This window comes from Onychostoma macrolepis, chromosome 12 (assembly GCF_012432095.1).
Source record: "Onychostoma macrolepis isolate SWU-2019 chromosome 12, ASM1243209v1, whole genome shotgun sequence".
In the NCBI taxonomy this organism is placed as follows: Eukaryota; Metazoa; Chordata; class Actinopteri; order Cypriniformes; family Cyprinidae; genus Onychostoma; species Onychostoma macrolepis.
The window spans coordinates 2110001-2130139 of record NC_081166.1 but is presented as its reverse complement, the minus strand read 5'-3'; the positions used below and the strand labels follow the sequence as shown (position 1 = coordinate 2130139).

The following is a 20139-nucleotide window of genomic DNA, read 5'->3' as shown; positions in this document are numbered from 1 at the left end:
TATAGGTGAGCAGAATCTGCTGTTTTATATTGAGGTGTGCAGCATAAACACACACACACACACACACACACACACGTGTTTACTCTGTGCTCTCTAAACTGACTTTCTCAATTCTTTCTTTTCAGACTCTTCCATATTCGGTCATGCAGCCTGTTGAGGGTCTCTGGGCAAATTCTTGGGCTGTTTGAGGTGTCTGATGGGTTGAAACAGCTTGAGATCCTGTTATTGTTATTTCAGTATGATCAGATGAAGGTTGCAACCTGCTCTTATGATTATGAATCTGGAATGTGCAACATGAACAAAATGAACGACAATTATATAATGATATAACATTTGTTTTCATCCACCTATAACTTGGCATATGCATTTATGCATTCAAGAGTTTCAACACAAGTTTGTTCATCAGTAAATAATGTTTAATTCATATTAAAATTTTAAAGCAGTAGTTGTCCCAGTACAAATGTGACAATGCTACGACAAACAAAAATATAAAGAATATATAGGCTATAGCAAAAAGTATACATAATTTTATAATTATAGTTATATTTTACTCTTTTTTTTTATCAGATTCATCAGTGAATAAATAGGTCTATGTGTTTTTTTTTCGGCTTATGAAACCGTACACATTGTAAATTAATTAATTATATTGTATGTTGTTTCATTAGCCTATTGTTTACTGATCTTGTTGCAAATAAAGATGAAAATAGATCCTCACAAGGCCTCAAACAGATCCTAAACAGTGCTGAGCAATATTCAGACCCAGCAGACCGCTTTGGTGCCCCCTGGCACTCAGAATTCCTCATCCAGAACAGAAGAATCAAGTTTCCTTTTTAGGGCATGAGAATGTATTACGTAATTTGGGAAGAACTCGCGTCTCTAGCAGACGCTACAAAGGTTATGGGCGGAGCCAATCAGGAAGAATGACGTTTGCGCGAACCAATCGCGTTCACGGGCGCGCCGGCGCTTGCTTTGTGGTTGGTGGACGGAGTGTTTGCGTCATCGGGGAGGTTTAGGTTCAGTGTAATGTGGGAAGCGCGAATCGATTCTTTCGAACGGTTCATTTCAACGAGTCAGTTCAAAGAGAGAGTTCGTCATCACGTACTCCTAGAGGTTTAAACAGGTTTTAAATAAATATGTAGATAAACATAGAGTTCTTTGACAAAAAATGTTACAGTAGAATAGCTGCCATAGCGATTAATAGCAAAGGATTTAGTGGCCTATGTAATGAATCAAATTCTAGACAATTAAATAGGCTACTATTTACGTTTTGTTATACACACACACACACATATATATATATATCTATTCTTCTATTGTCCTCATTTGTAAGTCGCTTTGGATAAAAGCATCTGCTAAACGACTAAAATGTAAAAATGCAAAATGTACTAGAATGTTATATTATAGTAGACCTGCTAGTATGGTATAGCTTTTTCATAGTAAACCTAATACTTTAACTACTGTGCTTTGTTAATATTCTAAATGCTTACAAAGTTTATCTGACTCTAGAATCTAATGAATAGTTTCTAGTGACATTAAAAGATATTATTACAGTTGGTTTATTTACTATTTAAAATTACTGGTAACAAAACACACACACAAAACAAGTTTAGTTTTAGTGAATAACATGTTGTCAAATTCAGTGACTCGTGAAGCGCGATGCGCGAACGAATCGTTTTGCGAACGGGAAAGAATCGACTCCAACGAGCGATTCATTCGGTAGACGAGTCGCTTCCCACGATAGTTAGTTAGTTGCATGAAGGAGAGTCAGTGTGATCTTGAGTGGGATAGTCTCGGCGCTCGGATACGGAGAGGGGAGTCTGGATACACACTTGGAAAGAGAGTTTGCGTTCTCTTAAGAGCTCATCATGCCGGTTTTTCACACGAAGACGATAGAGAGTATCCTGGAGCCGGTGGCCCAGCAGATCTCTCATCTGGTCATCATGCATGAGGAGGGAGAGGTGGACGGGAAAGCCATCCCGGATCTCACCGCTCCCGTAGCCGCCGTGCAAGCAGCTGTCAGCAACCTGGTCCGGGTAAGAGTTCGGGGTTTTTACTCTCGTTTCTAAGCGCGAATGCACGTGTAAAACTCTCAGGGTGGATGTAAAGTATCGCTGTTTGATGTTAATGTATCCGCGAAAGTTTCCTGAAGTTCTCTGGCTTTGATCCAAACCGAGTTCCGCCTTTTCCTCTTGGATTTCGCCCTGCCCACTGAAACACCGCTGTGCCACGACATGCCATTCAATGCTTCTTCTGATGTCTGACCAAAAAGGTGAAACTAGTCGTTCAGCTGATGATTTATGCTAACATTGCATGTTCACTCCCCTTCAGGAACATGAGATGAGCTGTCTTGCTCAAGGTTACACAATGAAAGTTCACGAATCAGTGATTCATTCTTAAAAATAGAGGTTTTTGTTGCCATCTAAAGAAGTTTTAACATCAATGGAACCTTTATATTCTACAAGAGGCTCTTCGTGGTGGAAAATCTTCATTAAAATGTTTGATGCATGAAGAAAAATGGTTCTTTTAAGAACTGTTCGCTGGAAGGTTCTCTTATATGGCTTTGTTGTGAAAACCCCTGTTTGGAAACTTTACTTTTAAGAGTGTTGTGTGGTTTGGACCACATTCTTTCATGTAGGGTGTTTAATTTTACATGCAGCGCGTTCATTTAGACTGATTCTTCTCATCAGCATCTGACTAACCTCAGATAACCACAGAGAATCTACAGTTCATAGAGATATTGATATGAGGCATCCACATCAAACCACATGATTCTTTAAGCTCTGTAGTCACAGCAGAGTCAGAAAACTTTAAAGGGCAATATTTCCCCCAGGAATCGATTTCAGGGACATTTTTACAATAGCATATGTTTTTCAAATCATAGAAAAGACTCCATTTATGACAAAAAGTTAATAAATTAAGTATGTCCTGCAAATTTAAGTACAATTTACATGTGCAAATGTAATGATGCAGAAGATATCACAACACAATTAACACTCTACTAGAATAGAATAAAATGAAATAATTTTGTTAGATGATAGCTACAGTTCTATACTGTATACACAACCACTGATGTCTGTTTTTCTTTTTTCTGATTTCTTTCTGTTTTTATTTTTATACATGTAAACAATTATTAATTATATTTTACGTTTTTGTTATATATCGGATCGGTACATGGATTCAAGTACTCGCCGATACCGATGCCAGATTTTTTGATGGTATCGGTGGAATTTCCGATACTAGTATCGGAATCGGAACAACCCTAATTTTAAATTATTATTTTAAAATAATGTTTTTAAACAATTACATTTTATGTATACATTTTATTTTATTATTGTACTTATGGTTAAAAATAATGTACTATTTGTAAATATAACTGCATGTTAATTAATTAAAATGTTAATATTTAAAATTATTAATATTATACATTTAAAAATATTTTAATTTTTAAATAATTTTAAATGTATAATATTTCGAATTAATATTTTTATTTGTAATTTTATATGTATATAATATATATATATATATATATATATATATATATATATATATATATATATATATATATATATATATATATATATATATCAGTATATAAATAATTATATACATATAAAATTACAAATAAAAACATTAATTTTAACATTGCTTTTTTCCTCACATGCAAAGAGAGAGAGAGAGAGAGAGAGAGAGAGTCTTATGTAGCGCGTCAATTCTGCTTGGTATGTAAACGATATTCTTTGTTGTATTTTCCTGTCAGAATAACGGAGTTCCTTTGGAATTCTTCATCTTTTAAGAACTGCCGGGTTCTCCGGTAGTAGGCGGAGCTAATGCGCAAACGACAATCTCATTGGCTGGCGCTCACCTATAATCGTCCCTGTTTTGATTTCAGCAAATCAGTTCGCTTAACGCAGACAACGTGATTAATATTCATGAATCCAGCAGCTCGTTAATCCTTAGTGCTTTTATATTGTTCTTAGTAGAATTCATAGTATGATTATTATCTTATCAGTATTATTGATAGTTCCCCCCCCATTTTTTAGAGAAACACTGAATGACCAAAAAAGCACCACCACCAGTTCAGTTAAAATGACTGTATTCATGGTTACCAAGTTTTAATTCTAATTGCTAAAGTTATATCATTAAATAATACTCGATTATCATAATACATTTATAATGCTTCACTGACTGATGTTAAGAGTGTACTTTTAGATATTTAAATAGATTTTAAAAATGGAATGCCATTTTCCAAACATTATATATTATATTTTTTTGTTTACTCGCCAGTCTATCTATCTATCTATCTATCTATCTATCTATCTATCTATCTATCTATCTATCTATCTATCTATCTATCTATCTATCTATCTATCTATCTATCTATCTATCTATCTATCTATCTATCTATCTATCTATCTATCTATCTATCTATCTATCTATCTATCTATCTATCGTGAAGCACACCATAAAATAATTGTATCTATACAGATCTAGTAATACATACAGCTGTATAACCAGATACACACCCATGTATCGGATCAGTACTCGGTATCGGCCGATACCCTGAGAATCGGTATCGGGAAGGGAAAAAGGGTATCGGAACATCTCTATTTAAAATGATTTAAAAATCCAAATAATTTATTTAAAAAGTGATTAATAAATTATGATATATGATAAATTGTGATATCAACGTTTTTGTATTTATATAAAATAATATAGTTAAATTATACATCTATAATTTTAGTTGCTTTCAGTTGTGGTGACCTCAAGCCCTAGTTCAATTCTGACCCTGGTTTTCACATTATGACAGGTCTGATCTGCTGTCAGTCTCTCCAGCGCTGTGTGTTTAACAGAGGAAGGAAAATGGTGTGTCCTGGAGAGATTCTGCAGAAGTGCGTCTATCAGCTGTCTGCTGGTGTGTGTGCGGTTACCTAAAACAGAAACAAAACCTTCAGAAGCCTCATCAACACACTGCTGCTCTTCAGTTATTCTTAGCAGTTGTCCAGGGTTAACTTTAGACTCTTGAAATAACATGCACAGTGGTTTTTGTTCCTTTGAATCTGACTCGAGTCTGTGTCACAGTAACTTAAGATCTACTAAAGCTGAGAAACTGGGAGTTGAGTGTGATTAGATCATGACTCGTTTAGGCATCTAAAGGTGTCTCAATCTGACTGCAAGGCTTGTGTAAATGTGACCCCACCCTGTCAAACACTTCCTCTGCGTGCAGCTTTAGAGGATGTTTTTTTCTCAAATATCTCACGCCGTTGCAGTTTCTAATGTCACTTGTCTTCGTCTCAGGTTAATCTGAGATTTTCTGAGCTCTTTACAGCATGAGGCTCAGTTTAGTACAATATTAAAGCTTTATTCCTCCCACCCTCGTGTTTGAACAGTTTTTTCTCTCTCTCGTGTATTTTTCATCTTCCTTCCTCCTTTGCTTTATTTTTCTTCCTCTATTTATTTATGTGTAATTTGGTTTGTTAGTGGTGTTTCGTGTAGTTTCGGGGGCGTGTTTCAGACGGTCGGAAAGGATTTCCTGCTTTAGTTGAGAAGGGATATCAGAGCTCAGAGTGCTTAATAGAAATTATGTTTTGATCCTGAATGAACTCTAGTGAATTATTCATAGCGTCTCTCCAGGACAGAACGCAGAGGGACTCCTCAGACAGAGCATCAGACTCGCTGAATCATCTCATTTTATCCTGCTTTTTCTGTGAAATGAGAGCATCATCAGTCATAAAGAATGGCATGAGGCTGCTAATTAAATTCAATAAAAAAATAAACATCAGTATTCATTTTTAACAGTCAACAATAAGAAAATAAAAATGTATAGATATAAAAAAGTAGTTGTTTAAAAGTCTTAATTATATTATTTCAAATGATTTAAAAACAAAAATGTTTTAAAAAGTAAATATATAATATTTATCATTTTAAACATTAAAATATTAATTGATGTGCAATTAAAATCTGCAATTATATTTACAAATATAACATTCACTCTTTTTAACTATATAAGTACAATAATAAAATAAAATAATTGTATACATATAATAAAATGTAATTGTTTAAAAACATTTTTAAATAATTTAAAAATCAAAATAAATTATTTAAACGGTAATTATGTGATAAAACAAATTTATATTTATATAAAATATTTATATTTAAAATATAATTTATTTTACCCATCTGAGTAGAATAATAAAATGTAATTGTTTAAAAACATTTTTAATAATTTAAAAATCAAAATAAATTATTTAAACGGTAATTATGTGATAAAACAAATTTATATTTATATAATATTTATATAAAATATTTATATTTATTTAAAATATAATTTCTTTTTACCCATCTGAGTAGAATAATAAAATGTAATTGTTTAAAACATGAATTTATAATAGAGTATTATATAAAATGATTTAAAATAAAATATTATAACATTTTTAAATGTTAAAATATATATTTTGCAATTATATTTTAAATATTAAATTAATTATGAATGAATTTGTCTTGCGTTGCCATCTCTAGATTCTTAAATCTTTTTATCTTGAAGTCAGTGAGTTCAGGATGCCACTGATCTAAAAATGATGTTCCTACATTGTTGTTTTGCGTAACGGCTCATATTTTGTGGTCAGTGCTGGGAATGTGGCTCCGTGTCTTCTTTAGGATCTCTGTCTTGAGTTGTTAGAGGCTGAAGGGTCAAACGCTGGATGAACATTTCTCAAGACCACACGGGCGAAAACCTCCTCCCTACACTACAAGAGAAGCGTTTGTTATCAGAAGTGAGAGAAATGCAGCTGTATTAGGCAACACTACACTACTACTGCTGAATGCCATGAACTCCTTCAGTTCTTATTTTAGGAGATTTCTTTTAGAAGAAAGAATTTTATCTGCATTATTAACAGGCACCAAGGAGAAGGGAGTTGTGTTTATTTACCTTGTTCCAGCCTTAAAAACATGGACTTCCAGATGGAAGATCAGTGGAGATCTTGGTCTTGATTCTCTTTCTAGAAAGCTTCTGCAGAAAGTTGCTTTAGACTGAAATGTGATCTTTCCCAGCATCAGCTCAAACACACGACTCATTACACAACGCATCTCATTACCTTAAACAGAAGCTGCATTCATCTACAGACATGAAAGATACCACAAATCAGTTGTTATTAAAATGTGGTTAAGTCATTAAAAGAGAATCCAGAAAAATGAAAGCAGAAAACACATATTCTGGGAAAGAAATTACATTGATTTCATAGCTCCCTAAAAATGTAATTTTTGTTGAACTTTTAATCAGTTGCTGTTTAATCGTATACGTTTCATGACTTTAGTTAATTCAACAGGTGTTCTGATTAATACAATTTATTTTCAGACAAAATTCAAACAATTAACAGAATCCAGAAAATTTTTAATTCTAAATAAATAAACCTCAAACAAACTGAATTTCAGGAAAAAAGTAAATAAAATTTGATTTAAGAAATAAAATGTATTTCACGGGGCCCTAAAAGTTACATTTTTGTTCAACTTAATAAATTGTATGCGTTTAGATTAATTAGTTTGTATAAGTTTAAATTAATTAGACATGTTTTTGATTTATAAAACTTAATTTAACTTAAAACAGAATCCAGAAAAATTGAAATGGGGGGGGGTGAAAATTGATAGTTTAACAGAATTTGTGAAAAGTGGATTTCACAGGCTCTAAAGTGTAATTTTTGTTAAATTTTTAATCAATAGTTGTTAGATTGTATACGTTTTAATAAATTAGACATGCTTTTTGATTAATAAAATGTAATTTAACTGTTAAAACAGAATCCAGAAAAATTTTAATGGGGGAAAAAACCGAGAAAAAATATTTAATAAATAAAATTGTAATTCATTAGACATGTCTTTTGATTAATAATATTTAATTTAACTGTTAAAACAGAATCCAAAAAAATTAAAATTAAAAAAAAGAAAATTGTGGAAAATATTTAACAGAATTTGTGAAAAAATAAAGTGGATTTCACAGGCTCTAAAATGTAATTTTTGCTAAACTTTTAATCAGTTGTTGTAAGATTGTATACGTCTTTAATAAAGTAGACATGCTTTTTGATTAATAAAATGTAATTTAACTGAAAATTAATAGAATCCAGAAAAATGTAAATGGTGGGGAAAAAAACAAAGAAAGAAATGCATTTAGAGAAAAAATATTTAATAAATAAAATTTAAATTCATTAGACATGTCTTTTGATTAATTATATTTAATTTAACTCTTAAAACAGAATCGAAATGGGGGGGAAAAATGGGAAAATAATAAATAAAAGAGATTTCATAGGGCCTTAGTTTCTAGATAATCTAGTTTCAAGATGTCCAAAATGTAGGCATTACTGTGTGTTCAGATTTGAGGAATCCTTTTTTGGATTATTTATTTGCCCGTTTTTGTTATAGGACTTCCAATAGTCATCCTGGAGCCTTTGCTCTCTGCAGATTGTGTTTGAAGTGATCTGAGGAAGTGTCTGTAATGGACGGAGGGGGATGGAGCTGCTCTGGACGAGGAAACAGCGCGTCCGGAAGCTCTGGCTTCATCTCAGGATTATAATGTTCCAGCAGATGTTCCAGAGCTGAGAGAGAAGAGAGGGTTTTTACTCACTAAACTGTTCCTCAGGATTCAGTCCAGCGTCTGTTGTTGTTTATGTGTCTCGGACCGGACAGATATGCAGTCTCTCTCCATTCACCCAGCGCTCACAGAAGGGAACATTTATCATCAGCCTGTAGCCGGGGAAAGCAGTTTAATTACACGCTGAGATAATGTGTCCTAAATAACCCTTTAGGAGGAACGTCAGGTTTGGAAACGAGAGCAGAGCTTCATTCATGCAGAACCGAGTTTTCATATCAATCACAGAGTGTTGCTGCATTGTTTGGGTGCCAGATATTTAATTGCTTTTGTGTGCGGAAAGGACTGGATTATGTTATGGTTAGTGAGGATGGCTGTGGTTTATGAGGTTAATTAAAAGGGTTTACAAACCTGTCGAGATTGAAATGGTTGGGTTGGTGACAGGATAACTCAGTCCAGTTAAAGATTGACTTTTTGTTTGTGTGAAGTGCCTTGATTTCTTTTAGTGCTGGTTATCACAACTACGTCATGATATGATGCATGCTTTACGATGCCATAGAGTGCAACAGACATATATAACTATAAAACAGACGATATATATGATTCTGTAGAAGACACGTCACAAAAAGTGTTTATAATCCTCGAAGTTGATGTTGTTATCCTGAAAGTGGAAATTGTTGCAAAAGAACAGAATGTCTTCTGTAAAGCACTGCATCACATACTTGCATGCATGCATGTTTATATACACTTATTAATTATAAACGCAACACTTTTGTTTTTGCCCCCATTTTTCACAAGCTGAACTCAAAGATCGAAGACTTTTTCAGTGTACACAAAAGGCCTATTTCTCTCAAATATTGTTCACAAATCTGTCTTAATGCTGGATTTGTTTCAGTTTTTGTCTTCTCCAGATGTTAACTGATGGACTGGAGTGGTGTGGATTATTGTGATGTTTTTATCAGCTGTTCTCATTCTGACGGCACCCATTCACTGCAGAGCATCCATTGCTGAGCAAGAAAGAGAAACACTAATCTAATCAAAGTGGCGTTTCTGCAATTTCCACCATGATAGAGTTTTCTCTAGTCTCTTTTTACTCCAAATGCAAGTATTTTTATGGGATTCGTTGCTATAATAACTCAATTTCAAAATAAGATGGTTGTGGGATGATTGTCTTATTCAATAGAGTCGAGCACAGGAGCTCTGTGTGTGTGTGTGTGTGTGTGTGTGAGTGAGAGCTCTTCAGCTCTGAGGGCTCTTCTTCAGTGTGTGTGTAGAGCATTGAGAAGCACGTACAAAGAACCGTCTGTTAGCTGGACGCGAGCAGACTGTCCTTGCATTTCCACCACTGGACCGTCAGTGTTCACGACTCTGCATGAAGCCTTTTATCAGCTGCTGTGAGTGTGTGCGGAGCTGACAGCGTTATAATGAGAGTTACGGGAAGTGACTTCATCATTAAGTGAGGTTTCAGCATGAATGCTTCTCAAAACCTACGGCGCCACAACTGTTCTTCAGTACTACAAGATGTGTGAGGCCTTCAGTAACAGTTCATTCTGTCTTCATTTACTCCTCCTCATGAAGATCCAAACCCTTTCTTCAGTGGAAAACAAAAGCAGATGGTTTTATTGTCGTAATGAGGTTGTTGAGTTCCAAAAATGATGAAAACAGCAGCATGAAAGTAGTTTACATGACTCATACACTATATTTTGAGTCTCCTGAAGTCATGCGATTGCTATGTTTAAAGAACAGCTACATTTAAGTGCTGTTCACTGAAAATGATTCACTTTATCTCAATTCAAATACAGTGGGGCAAAAAAGTATTTAGTCAGCCACCAATTGTGCAAGTTCTCCCACTTAAAAAGATGAGAGAAGCCTGTAATTTTCATCATAGGTATACCTCAACTATGAGATACAAAACGAGAAAGAAAAAAAATCCAGAAAATCACATTGTAGGATTTTTAAAGAATTTATTTGCAAATTATGGTGGAAAATAAGTATTTGGTCAATAACAAAATTTCATCTCAATACTTTGTTATATACCCTTTGTTGGCAATGACAGAGGTCAGATGTTTTCTGTAAGTCTTCACACACTGTTGCTGGTATTTTGGCCCATTCCTCCATGCAGATCTCCTCTAGAGCAGTAATGTTTTGGGGCTGTCGCTGGGCAACACGGACTTTCAACTCCCTCAAAGATTTTCGATGGGGTTGAGATCTGAGACTGGCTAGGCCACTCCAGGACCTTGAAATGCTTCTTACGAAGCCACTCCTTCGTTGCCCGGGCGGTGTGTTTGGGATCATTGTCATGCTGAAAGTTTCATCTTCAATGCCCTTGCTGATGGAAGGAGGTTTTCACTCAAAATCTCACGATACATGGCCCCATTCATTCTGTCGTTTACACGGATCAGTCGTCCTGGTCCCTTTGCAGAAAAACAGCCCCAAAGCATGATGTTTCCACCCCCATGCTTCACAGTAGGTATGGTGTTCTTTGGATGCAGCTCCGCATTCTTTCTCCTCCAAACACGACAAGTTGAGTTTTTACCAAAAAGTTCTATTTGGTTTCATCTGACCATATGACATTCTCCCAATCCTCTTCTGGATCATCCAAATGCTCTCTAGCAAACTTCAGACGGGCCGGACATGTACTGGCTTAAGCAGGGGGACACGTCTGGCACTGCAGGATTTGAGTCCCTGGCGGCGCAGTGTGTTACTGATGGTAGCCTTTGTTACTTTGGTCCCAGCTCTCTGCAGGTCATTCACTAGGTCCCCGTGTGGTTCTGGGATTTTGCTCACAGTTCTTGTGATCATTTTGACCCCACGGGTGAGATCTTCGTGGAGCCCCAGATCGAGGAGATTATCAGTGGTCTTGTATGTCTTCCATTTTCTAATAATTGCTCCCACAGTTGATTTCTTCACACCAAGCTGCTTACCTATTGCAGATTCAGTCTTCCCAGCCTGGTGCAGGTCTACAGTTTTGTTTCTGGTGTCCTTTGACAGCTCTTTGGTCTCGGCCATGCTGGAGTTTGGAGTTGGACTGTTTGAGGTTGTGGTGTCTTTTATACTGATAACGAGTTCAAACAGATGCCATTAATACAGGTAACGAGTGGAGGACAGAGGAGCCTCTTAAAGAAGAAGTTACAGGTCTGTGAGAGCCAGAAATCTTGCTTGTTTGTAGGTGACCAAATACTTATTTTACCGAGGAATTTACCAATTAATTCTTTAAAAATCCTACAATTTGATTTTCTTTTCTCATTTTGTCTCTCATAGTTGAGATATACCTATGATGTAAATTAGAGGCCTCTCTCATCTTTTTTGAGTGGGAGAACTTGCACAATTGGTGGCTGACTAAATACTTTTTTGCCCCACTGTATGTTTTGTTGGATTTGACATCAATGAAAAGAATAAACAATTTCAAATCATGCTTGAATTAATGGACATGAAATCATTTTGGAATTGAACATTAGTGCAAACAAGATTCATGAGCATCACTAAAGGGGAATATTTTTGGAAAGAACTAATATAAATTTTGTTTAGTGGACTTTATAAGACTTGGAATATAGTGGAAGTCATGTAGAATTAATTAAAATTTCTGCATTTGTATTTATTTTAATTCTAATTATTATTATTTTTATTAATTAATTAATTTAATTGTTTAAAAAAATAAAAATAAATGAATAAAATATACAGGTGCTGGTCATATAATTAGAATATCATCAAAAAGTTGATTTATTTCACTAATTCCATTCAAAAAGTGAAACTTGTATATTATATTCATTCATTAATTTTATTTTACTTTATGACCTTCATGAAAAACATTCTGGAATTTATGCAACGAATCTCTTTTTGTGTTTCACAGAAAATAGTGAAAGATTGAAAGGCAACACTTTCATTTTTGGGTGGACTATCCCTTTAAAGCAGCGTAGCATTTGACTAAACCTGCTCTTACCTGTCTGATAGGAATGCTGTAACCTGACAGCAGCATTTGTGTGTGTGTGTGTGTGTGTGTGTGTTTTAAACACAAACGGCTGGTATGTGAGTGGTGTGAACTGCCAGGCACCCGTCACCGTTTCTATTTTAGTTGAGCATCTCGTATAGAAGAACACACTGCTCTCTTTCGTGAGGAAACGCAGACAGAGAGCGAGTGGAAAAACAGAGGAATTTTCTCTGATCTGACGTCATCCGATTCGTCTGAACATGAAGCCTATGATTGAACAGAGTTATGCTTATTAGTGGGATTACTATTACTCTTGCTTATATTAACGATTTGAATAAAGCTCCAACTCTTTTAGTATCAAACTTAATTTGTGCTACAGACAGAAACAGTTGCTCAAATTGTGTAGTTGATTGACACTGAAAAAGGGACCTGAGCCTTATCTAGAGACCAGAATAACACAGAGATGTGAAACAGGACTTATTTCACATCACATTGCAGAAATAAACTAGTAGACTTGAGTACTGCAGGTAAATGCTAAAAATGACTGGGTTTAGTTGCATCATGTTAAAATCACATCAGTGAGCTAATTTTGGGAGAAAATGGTTAAACGTGGCCTTGAGTTTCCTAAGTGAGACCATATTGTCAACCCACAGAAGCTGGAGACCAACCAAACATGAAGTCATGTGGATGACAGCAGACCTGCTCGTGTGATTATCTGGAGTTAAATACTGACTCGCAGACGTGGAAATGTTGAGGTGACTCTGAATGAAAGGACCTGCTGACCTGATGAGAGCCAAGCGGTCATTATGGTCACGCCAAACACACGACCAATGAATCGAGAGCTGTTACTTTGTACTTTACTTGAGAGACTTGAATCAGTGTAATTATTAACTTGTTTATATGATGACGTGTAGTTAAAGATACAGATTCACAACCGTTTAGTAGCAATAAATGTTCATTTTATTAAAATATCATTGCAAATGTGTGCATTGTGGACAATATAAAGAACAAATAAATGTAAAAGTGTAGTAAGTTCTAACTGTTTGATATGCAGCTACTTTCATGATGGAGTCTGAGCTGAATTGATTCGCTTAAAGAAATATTGAACTATTTTATTGAAAGAAATCAAGCTTACTAAGTTTAATTTATTTATTTATTTGCTTTCTTTATTTTCATGCTTATTTATTATGAAAAAAACATTTTGGAAATTATGCCATATAGGCTATCTTGTTTTGTGTCGCACAGAAGAAATAAAGTCATTAAACTTAAGTTCTTGTGCATTAAAATATTTTAATATATGAAAAAGCAATGCGGCTGCTGAGTGATGAACGAAACGAATCATCGAATCTGAGCTGAACTGATTTGCTTAAAGAATTTTTTAACCATTTTATTGAAATGAATCAAACTTACCATGTTCAGCTGATTTATTTATTCATTTAATTACTTGTTTATTTATTATGAAAAATCTTCTGGAAATTATGCAATAAATTTATTTTGTATTGCACTGAAGAAATAAAGTCATATATTCTGGAAATTAAATTTGCCATGCTGTTGTGCATTTCCGTTCAGATGAGCCTCATGTTTGAGAGTGTGTGATGATGCTGTGTGTGTGTGTGTATAGTATGCTTTATACATGTATTTACTGTGTGTTTTGTGTGTGTTCAATGCAGGTGGGCAAAGAGACGGTTCAGACCACCGAGGATGCCATCATGAGGAGAGACATGCCGCCTGCCTTTATAAAGTAAGGCACACACACACACACACACACACCCTTCTGTTGAACGTAAAGGTCATGGAAGGCATGTTAAGTGTGTGGTCCTGTGTGAATAATGGCACTGCACTCTGTGTTTTTGTCTGCATCAGCCTTTTGCTTTAAATGAAAATCTGTGTGTAACCTCACAACTCTAAACTCTTCCTCCTTCCTCCTTTTCTGTATTTTTAAATGCCACGGCTTTGATTCACATGAAATGCATGAACTTATAAAATGCATTGTAAATCACTTTTGGATGAATGCATAAATGTATACTTAAATGCACGTTATCTTAGCCAACTCTGTTGTGTGTGTGTGAGAGTGTGTGTGTGTGTGTGTGTGTGTGCTGAGGGAGGAAGTGCACTAATGCAGGTGTGTTGACTAATAAATCAGGTGTGGACATGCTGGAGCAGCTGCGTTCGTGAGCAAACACAACTACACCTCCTGAGAGCAGCACTAGAGCTCTTCTACATGCGTTACTGCCTCAGAAATCATACAAAATCTCTGCTTTACTCTTGAAATATGAAATATAGTTGTATAGATCATTCAGAATTAATAGTGTTGTTCAGTACAGGGGTTGTTCACACTGAAGTTGATTCGCATCTACATACAAACCGGAGTTGTTCATTTTAAATGAGACTTGAGGCAACATCATCGACATGTAACAAGGTATCAAATGTCTGCATTACATCACTGCTCATTTGCATAAAAATGGTGCTCAACTTAAAGGGACAGTTCACCCAAAAATGCCATGTTGTTCTAAACCCGTATGACACAAAAAAAGACATTTTAAATAATGCATTAGTTGGTCTTTTGCACTCTTAAAATGGAGACTGGCACTTTTAAGATTCAAAAACAGTAGTCGAAGTCTTCTGTTCTTCCTGGTTTGTCTTTTTGGTTGTATGCACGCTTTAAAAATACTGGAACCAAATCATTTTTATGACATTGAATCTTGTGAATCAAAGTCATTTCTTTGACCTTATTCAACAAATTATTTGTGATTTTGACTTGTGAGACTAGAGCTAGCATGCTTCAAAAAGGATGAAAACACCATAAAATATCATAACAGTATTTCAAGTCTTCTGAAATAATCAGTAATACTGATAATCTTCATCTCCAGTGTGTCAAGTGCTGCGAACAAATCCAGTTAGTGAGTTGAACTGAATCAGTTCGATTCATGAGCAAATCATTCAGAGATTCTATACCATGAATTATTGAATGATTCAAATAAAAAAATTAATCGCTACTTCTCGCAGTAAAATCCATTCAAATCGCCAACTCTCATTGAAAACGAATGGCTTTCGCTTGATTTATCAGTGTCAGTGTGAAGGTCCCTCAGGAACACAGTCCAGCAGCTGGGAAATCTCCAACCATATACACAAACATCTGTGTATCACGATGCTGTTTAGGGAATAACTAAATAAAATAAAACAGGAAATAGCTGAAAATCTTCTGAACCATAAACCATCTCCAGACCAGCAGGACTGGTTCACAGAGGTTTATCTGTTCCAGTTTGATGCTGCTGACCTCAGAGCCCACAAACATGCTGTTTTTGTTGGTGTTTTGAGCTGTTTGCTCAGACTTCGTGTCATTCTTGTGGTTGTGTTGTGCTCAAACATGATTTATTTACAATAACGACATGTTAGACGAGTCTGAAAGCCTTTAGCATTAGATGCTCCTGCGCAGCTGCTTTGAGTCATACGTGAATTCATTCTGCTGTGCTCAGATCCCTGACTCAGGAGGAACGTATGGATTACTGGAAACACTGACACACACATAATGGACAGCCTCTGTTTCCCTCTAAATATAGTTTGTGTTTGTGTGTGGCCTGGTGCAGGAATGCTGATTAAAATTCATATGCATTACTGTAGCATACACACACACACACACACAGACACAGACACACACAGACACACTGTCGTGACCTTGCTCTCCTGTCTCACACACACACACACAGCTGTGGTCTGTCCTGCCACAGAGAAATATGACCCCAGTCTCCATTCTGCAGCTACAACAAAACCCCCCTGATGACAGTCGGACACAGATGAATAGGACATGATTGTGTGTGTGTGTGTGTTGTGGGAATTGGGGCCTAATACGTCACTCCTGCGTGATTTAGAGCTGCTGACTGTGAAAAAGCATGCATGTGGGACCGACAGTGTTGGGGAGTGACTGACTAAAACCAAAACTGAAAAAATACATACTATACAGAATCAGAACATGTAATGCATATGATCTGTGCGCATTGAAATTTCAACATTGGTTGATCTTTTGCATCCATTTTTATGCTTGCAAATGTAAACATTAGGTTTTCTGTGATGTTCTACATTGTGTTGTTGCAATTTCTACTTATCTGACACCAAGATGATGTTATCTAGGTGGTTGACATAAATTAGGTTTTGCGAAATTTGCAAAAGTGACTTGCATTGTATGCATTCATGATTTGAAAGTACTGAAAATTGCAAACCAATCAGTAATGATTTTTGAATTTATGCGTTATAGGTGTATACTTACCAGATTGCTGATTGTTTATTTTTTTTAGTAAAGGTTTTTTTTTTTTTTTTTTTTTTTTTTTTAAAGGAAAAAAATAAATTACATTTAAAATATTGACAATAAAATATTAAAATACTACCGTTAACAAGTTAAGTAATATTTGTTAAAGAAATTAATAATTTTATTCATCAAGGTTGCATTAAATTGATCAAAAGTGACAGTAAAGACATGTATAATGTTACAAAAAAATTATATTTGAAATAAACGCTGTTCTTTTGACTTTGTTCATCAAAGAATCCTGAAAAATAAAATGTATCAGAGTTTCCACAAAAATATTGTGCAGCACAACTGTTTTCAACATTGATAATAATCAGAAATGTTTCTTGAGCAGCAAATCAGCATATTAGAATGATATCTGAAGATCATGTGACACTGAAGACTGGAGTAATGAAGATGAAAATTCAGCTTTGATCACAGAAATACATTACAGTTTAACAGTGTAGGGGAATTTACAGTAAAGACCCTCGGACCAGGTGTGTTGAATAAAGACCAGAAGTCAAGAGATTCGATCAAAAATGAAGAAAATTTACTGAAGACAGTTTGCCGTTTCATCAGCAGAAGTCAGCTTCATGACTCACAATGGAGTTCGTAGGTCGCTCTGCGTACAATTCAAAAACACCAGCAATTATACCCTAACAGAGGTTGCTAATTGCGTCAATGCATAAGTCATCAAAATTCTGATAGGTTCTAAAACCTAGATAAACTTAGACAATCTCCACATATGGACGTAAACACTTCAAACATATCTCCATCAGATTGGGCAGACGTCAGCGATCAGGGATCATACAAGATAGGTGTCTTCCGGACACCTATTTTTGGTCAGGATGGCGGCAGCTGACAGAGACAGTCTTCTAACTAGAGATGTTCCGATACCCTTTTTCCCTTCCCGATACCGATTCCGATACCTAGGCTCAGGGTATCGGCTGATACTGAGTATTGATCCGATACCTGGGTGTGTATCTGGTTATACAGCTGTATGTAGTACTAGATCTGTATAGATACAATTATTTTATGGTGTGCTTCACCATAGATAGATAGATAGATAGATAGATAGATAGATAGATAGATAGTCTGGCGAGTAAACAAAAAAATATAATATATAATGTTTGGAAAATGGCATTCCATTTTTAAAATCTATTTAAATATCTAAAAGTACACTCTTAACATCAGTCAGTGAAGCATTATAAATGTATTATGATAATCGAGTATTATTTAATGATATAACTTTAGCAATTAGAATTAACTTGGTAACCATGAATACAGTCATTTTAACTGAACTGGTGGTGGTGCTTTTTTGGTCATTCAGTGTTTCTCTAAAAAATGGGGGGGGAACTATCAATAATACTGATAAGATAATAATCATACTATGAATTCTACTAAGAACAATATAAAACGCTCTAAGGATTAACGAGCTGCTGGATTCATGAATATTAATCACGTTGCCTGCGTTCGCTTGAACTGATTTGCTGAAATCGAAACAGGGACGATTATAGGTGAGCTCCAGCCAATGAGATTGTCGCTTGCGCATTAGCTCCGCCTACTACCGGAGAACCCGGCAGTTCTTAAAAGATGAAGAATTCCAAAGGAACTCCGTTATTCTGACAGGAAAATACAACAAAGAATATCGTTTACATACCAAGCAGAATTGACGCGCTACATAAGACTCACTCTCTCTCTCTCTCTCTCTCTCTCTCTCTCTTTGCATGTGAGGAAAAAAAGCAAAGCGACGGCGAAAAGCAAAGCTCACACTAGAGCTTACGGTGCGTCAAATACAGGTGCGCTGCGCATTCATTCAGATGAACTGAAACATAGCCCAGATCGCTTGACGGAGAGTGAAACTCTGAAGCGCTTGGTCAGAGTTCAGCGAGTGACAATATATCTGTGCTAAACTTATACATAGCCTCCAACTCACACACTGGCGAGTATAATCTGAGCATTTATTAGCCAGTGGCTAATATTATACACTATTTAGTCGCCCAGGGTGAAGATTTAGTCGCATATGCGAGTGATTACTGGCAATGTGCTACCACGTTTGTATTTATTCTTTGCTGCTCTAAATAGTGGTTGCTTGTGCACAACTTCCTGTGTTTGCATTCTGAGCAGCGAAGAAGAATTGATTTCCGATTTGCAGCGTTAAGCAAAGCTAGCGGGCATAACTATAGATCTTGTTTAAGAATGGTATCGGATCGGTACATGGATTCAAGTACTCGCCGATACCAGATTTTTTTGTGGTATCGGTGGAATTTCCGATACTAGTATCGGAATCGGAACAACCCTACTTCTAACACACACAGAGAGAGAGAGCTACCAGCACACATACATACACACAGAGCACTTATCAGAACTTAAAGGCCGCCTTGCCTTCGTTACACACACACACTATGAAGTCATCATCTTAGAGAGTAGAAATACAGCATAAAGCAGGATTCTTTAATATCTCATAAGCACACATAAGGTTACACATTTCACTCTTGCCATAACTTGATTAATAGTCAAACAAGAAATAAAATAATAATATAATTAATATCAATATGAAGGATATGGCAGCTCGGCATCCACTCCTTCAACAGATATACACACAGAAAACAGCTATTTTAAATTGTAATAATATTTCACAATTTTTACTGTATTTTTGATCAAATAAATGCAGCCTTGGTGAGCAGAAGAGATACTGAGTGTTTATAGCTTCAGCATACAATCAGATGAATGTGTAACCATAAAGGCAGTAACTAACCCTCTCTCTCTCGCTCTCTTCATCTCGTTCTCTGTAGGGTTGAGACCGCGTGCACTAAACTGGTTCAGGCGGCTCAGATGCTGAAGGCCGACCCGTATTCTGTCCAAGCCAGAGATTATCTGATCGATGGGTCCCGCGGGATCCTGTCCGGAACCTCTGACCTGCTTCTGACATTCGATGAGGCCGAGGTCTGTTGCATTTAAAACCCTTTAATGGCTTTATTCCTGAGGGTCTGAGCTTGTGCATCGACGCTGACTGAATGTTTGCTCTTTTCCCTGATCTCAGGTTCGTAAGATCATCCGTGTGTGTAAAGGGATTCTGGAGTATCTGACCGTGGCTGAGGTGGTGGAGTCCATGGAGGACCTGATCACCTACACCAAAAACCTGGGACCAGGTATTTTAATGTTAAAATGACATTTACAAACAACATGAGTCGTGTTTTATATGCAGTTATGTGGAGCAGGATTTGGACCAATAAGATTTCACTGAGGGCGGGGCTTCACACTGTGACTTGATTGTGTGCCTGATTAGGATAAAAACAGATGAATTTGAATGAGTTAAGTTATCACCTAATGCATGTATTGTTTTTTTGATTATAATTA

General features: G+C 35.9%; 1 protein-coding gene across 1 annotated transcript in view; it reads left to right on the top strand.

The window, feature by feature from the left end:
• The first annotated feature begins 1734 nt into the window (after positions 1-1734).
• The window catches only part of vclb (vinculin b), a 42188-nt gene continuing 23783 nt past the window's right edge, over positions 1735-20139 (top strand). The window contains exons 1-4 of the mRNA XM_058793349.1: positions 1735-2033; positions 14171-14241; positions 19575-19725; positions 19823-19931. Of these exons, the coding sequence (XP_058649332.1) occupies positions 1866-2033; positions 14171-14241; positions 19575-19725; positions 19823-19931 (499 nt within the window). The 5' untranslated portion in view covers positions 1735-1865. The remainder of the gene's footprint in view (positions 2034-14170; positions 14242-19574; positions 19726-19822; positions 19932-20139) is intronic.